The sequence below is a fragment of the Rutidosis leptorrhynchoides genome, chromosome 2 (genome assembly GCF_046630445.1).
Source record: "Rutidosis leptorrhynchoides isolate AG116_Rl617_1_P2 chromosome 2, CSIRO_AGI_Rlap_v1, whole genome shotgun sequence".
NCBI classification, from domain to species: Eukaryota; Viridiplantae; Streptophyta; class Magnoliopsida; order Asterales; family Asteraceae; genus Rutidosis; species Rutidosis leptorrhynchoides.
The window spans coordinates 384,299,559-384,303,963 of record NC_092334.1 but is presented as its reverse complement, the minus strand read 5'-3'; the positions used below and the strand labels follow the sequence as shown (position 1 = coordinate 384,303,963).

General features: G+C 35.4%; 1 protein-coding gene across 1 annotated transcript; it reads left to right on the top strand.

The window, feature by feature from the left end:
- The first annotated feature begins 1,259 nt into the window (after window positions 1–1,259).
- On the top strand, window positions 1,260–2,342 carry LOC139889038 (uncharacterized). The gene is made up of 4 exons (XM_071872012.1): window positions 1,260–1,272; window positions 1,336–1,424; window positions 1,635–1,724; window positions 2,124–2,342. The coding sequence occupies exons 1-4, from the start codon at window positions 1,260–1,262 to the stop codon at window positions 2,340–2,342; spliced, it is 411 nt and encodes a 136-aa protein (XP_071728113.1).
- The last annotated feature ends 2,063 nt before the right edge of the window (window positions 2,343–4,405 follow it).

Below are 4,405 nucleotides of genomic sequence, written 5' to 3'. Positions count from 1 at the left end.
TTCGTTGACTTTGACCGACCAAAGTTTGACTTTTTGTCAAACTTAACCAAATGATTATGCAACCTTCCTAACTTGTTTATATACTTGTATCTTGCATGAAACTTGACAATTTGATTTCACATGCTACATAATCGAGTCGTAACGAGCCATAGGACTAATTGAACATCTTTGACCTATCGTGTTTACCGTTATTGATACGACCTATTTGTTTAGGTCAAGACTAGCACTATCCTTCGCACACGTTATTTTGTGAAGTACTTTTCGTACGTGCACTCAAGGTGAGATCATAGTCCCACTTTTACTCTTTTTGAACTTACATTTGGGATGAGAAAACATAAATATTTCTTTACTAAGTGAACACAAGTACAGGAAAACAAACATTCTACATACGAGTTTAGAATAAAATCCTCAATTCGATTATCATTAGTTACACTTGCCGGGTGTAAGCGAGAACTTATGTTGTATGGATCCATATGGGTTTGACAAACCCTCATTCAAACGGTTCGCTACCGTTTACGAATGAAATATATTTTCGAGAAACAGTGTATGTTCTAGCACTAAGTGATGGGGTTCTATGGAAGGAATGTTAAGCATTGATAATTGGGTGCTCGTGAAACAAACTTTTGGAATGTATTACTATTATTTCATTGATGCAAATCTTGTGGTTCACTTGTACTTACTTACTTAAACCTATGATTTCACCAACGTTTTCGTTGACAGATTTCTATGTTTTTCTCAGGTCCTTGAACGATACATGATACATGCTTCTACTCATTATTTGATACTTGCATTGGATGTCGAGTATATGTGCATACATGGAGCGTCTTTTGACTTTATTTAAAACTGTGTCGTATAGAATTTCGTTTGTACTTAACTTTGTGACGTAACTTTTGGATGAACAATTCTTGTAAACTGGGAAACAATCTTTACTTTTGAAATGAATGCGACATCTTTTGGTCAAACGTTGTTTTAAAGACTTATGACCACGTAACGGGACCTAAGTAGACGGCGCCGTCAAACATGATTTGGTCGGGTCGCTACAATATTATCAGTCTTTCATTCTATTATCGTGTTCTCTCATTTTCTGCACTTTAATTCTTATTTATTGTATAAAGTGAGAGTCTGGTGTTCATAGTCGTATTATTGTGAACTAATAACTGGTATCAGAGCGGGAAAGGTGTAAATCCTATCTCGGTGATCTTTAAAAACGATCCATATTTTTATCAAAATGTCTACCAGTACCATTCCTACCCCCAGTTATGGCTGAAAAAGGTGTGCCAATATTTGATGGCACAGATTTTGCAACTTGAAAATTGAAAGTCCTATGGGTGTTAGGATCTATTCATGAAGAAGTTGAACAAGTTCTTACAACAGGACCCATTATTCATGGTTCAATGATAGCTACTGTTCCTGCCTCAGATACTGTTGCTGCACAACCTGCCTATTTTCGTGAAACAACAAGAGAAAGGTGGACTGAAGCAGAAGCCATAAAGTTCAAACTAGATAGCAAGATAAGGAGTATTATTGGAAATGCTGTTACTGTTCCAATTCTCAGAAAGATCAGTCATGCCAAGACTGCTAAAGGTATGTGGGATCTGTTGCTTAATGACTTTGAAGGAGTCACTGTTGTTAAGACTCAGAAGAAGAAGAATCTGATTAGATGCTATGAAAATTTTACTGTTGAGCCTAAAGAATCTTTAAGTGATCTTCATTCAAGATTTCAGGTTCTGATAAATGATCTTAAAAGTGTTGGTGTAGAGAAAACACAACAAGTGTTGTGTCAAAAGTTCATTGAACTGCTACCTTCAAACTTTGAATCTGTGATTACCTCTATGATAATTAGTGAGAAGATAGATGATTATGAGCTAAGTGAGTTGTTTGGTATACTATCAAACTTTGAAACACAACTGAAGAACAAGATCAATGCTAAGAAAACTGCTAAAGATCCAGAAGCTGCATTGGTGGCTACCACAAAGAAGAATAAGCAGTTATTCTCTAGTTACTCTAGCAAGGTTGAATCTGAGAGTGATGAAACTTCTGATGATGATAGTGAATCTGATGTTGATGAGGAGATTAAAGATCTGGAAGTCCAGATGGTTCTTTTGACTCAAAGGATTGAGCAGAAAAGGTTTGGTTTCAAGAAGGGTAAAGGCAAGGGTACTTTTGATCCAAAGAAAGCTAAATGTTTTAAGTGTGGAAAATTAGGTCACATAGCTGCTGACTGCTGGTCTAAGGGTGAAGGAGGTTCAAACTCCAACAAGTCTGTTGACAAAGCAAGAAAGTACAAGCTGAAGTACATGAAGTTAAAGAGTGAAGCAGAAAAGTCTAAGAACAAAGAATAAGAGAAAGCTTTGTACACAAAAGCATGGGAAGATGAAGACTCATCATCTGATGAGGAGGAGGACAAGTGTCTTATGGCTATAATTGAAAAGGATGGTGGTTCTAGCAAGTTTGAGGAAGATCTAAAAGCTGTTGAGAAGATGGATAAGGACACTACTTGTAATAAAGTTTCTGCCTATAAGGTACAAAACTTTGTGAACTATCTTGATAATGAAAAAGTGAGAATGTTTCAGTACTTGCTGTTTGACTTTCAATGGTGTTTAGATGATATTGATAGGTTAAGAACACAAATCTTTGATCTTAAAAATGTTATCAAAGACAAAGATGCTGAAATTAAAATCTTAAAAAATGTGAGGTTGAACTTGACACATATAAAATGGCATATACAGAAGAAACTAAAAGATTGAATATTGAATTAGGAAGATCGATTAAAAGGTCAAAACACTATGAATCAATTTGTAAATCTTGGTGTGTATCTTCTAAAAAGAATTCTGATGCTATTGCCAAACAAATTCCAAATGATGTCAAAGCTATACTAGGTGAAAACTACATATTAAACAATAATGTGGAAGTTGATCCAAGTGTATTCAAACCTGACATTCTACCAAACACATTTATAAAATTTGATGGTGACAAAAAAATTTTAACCAATGCTTTTGTAAGGTCATTAGATCATGTTGAGCCTTCTGAGACTATAATACTTGAAAGTAAAAATCCATTAGAGTCTGAACTTTTGAAAACTTCAGACTCTAACAGTTTAGTCTCTCAAAATAAAAGTGTTGTTCTGACCTAGAGTCTGACACTCAAGAGTCAAGTTGCAAGGACAACTCTGAATTATCCTCTGAAACTTGCATTTGTCCAGATCCAAAAAGGTCAACTAAGAGAAGGTCAAAGTCAAATCAAGCTAAGACTATTCATAAACTCAAAAAGGAAATTTCAAAACTCAATGAAAAAATCAAGAGTCAAGAAAATCCTTCAGTTAAAAGAACATTTTATTTTCCTAAGAAAATTGAGAAGGAATGGAAACCCAAAGTTTGTGAAAATAAAAGTGTCTTAAAATCTGTTAAGGACAAGTTGATCTGGATTGGAAACAAAGCTTTTGTCTGGAGAGTGAAGGGCACTCCAATTGAACCCACTGAAAAGTGGGTTCCCCTTAAAAACTAATCATTCTCTTTTTTTGTGTCTTGTGTAGCAGGATAATATGTGGTATCTGGATAGTGGCTGCTCAAGACACATGACTGGATGCAAAGAGCATCTAGTAGGGTTTATTGAAGAAAAGGGTCCTTCTATAAGATATGGGAATAATTCTGTTGCAAAGACTATTGGTTATGGTACTGTTAAAGCTGGAAGTGTTACATTTAAGAAAGTTGCCTTAGTTAAAGGGCTGAAACATAATCTGCTGAGTGTGAGCCAAATTGCTGATGAAGACTGTGAAATCAGAATTAGGAAGAAAGCTGGTATTATTTATGATCCTAAAGGAAGGCCAACACTTATGGCTTGGAGATTTCAAAATGTGTATATTTTGGATCTAGAATCTATTGATGCTGGAATTGAGACGTGTATGTACTCTCAGACTGTCCCAGAGCTCAATTGGCTTTGGCACAAATGGCTTTCTCATCTTAATTTTAAAAACATTAATGAGCTTTTCAAAAAGAAGATTGTAAGAGGTCTTCCACAACAACCTTTTAAGAAAGATAAACCTTGTTCTGCTTGTATTATGGGTAAACAGACCAAAACAAAGTTTCCCTCAAAAACCCTAGCTACCATCAGTGATCCACTTCACATGCTTCACATGGATCTGTTTAGTCCAATGAACACTAGTAGTTTGGGTGGGAAAAGATATACTCTGGTGATTGTTGATGAGTATTCTAGATTTACATGGATTATTTTCTTAGCTGCAAAGAGTGATGCTCCAAAAGAAATCATCAATTTGATCAAGAGAGAGCAGGTGCAAAAGGGTGTTCTTGTCAAACAGTTGAGAAGTGATCATGGTACTGAGTTCAAAAATGTCACATTAATTGATTTATGTGTAGAGTCTGGAATTGGTCAAAATTTCTCTGCTATT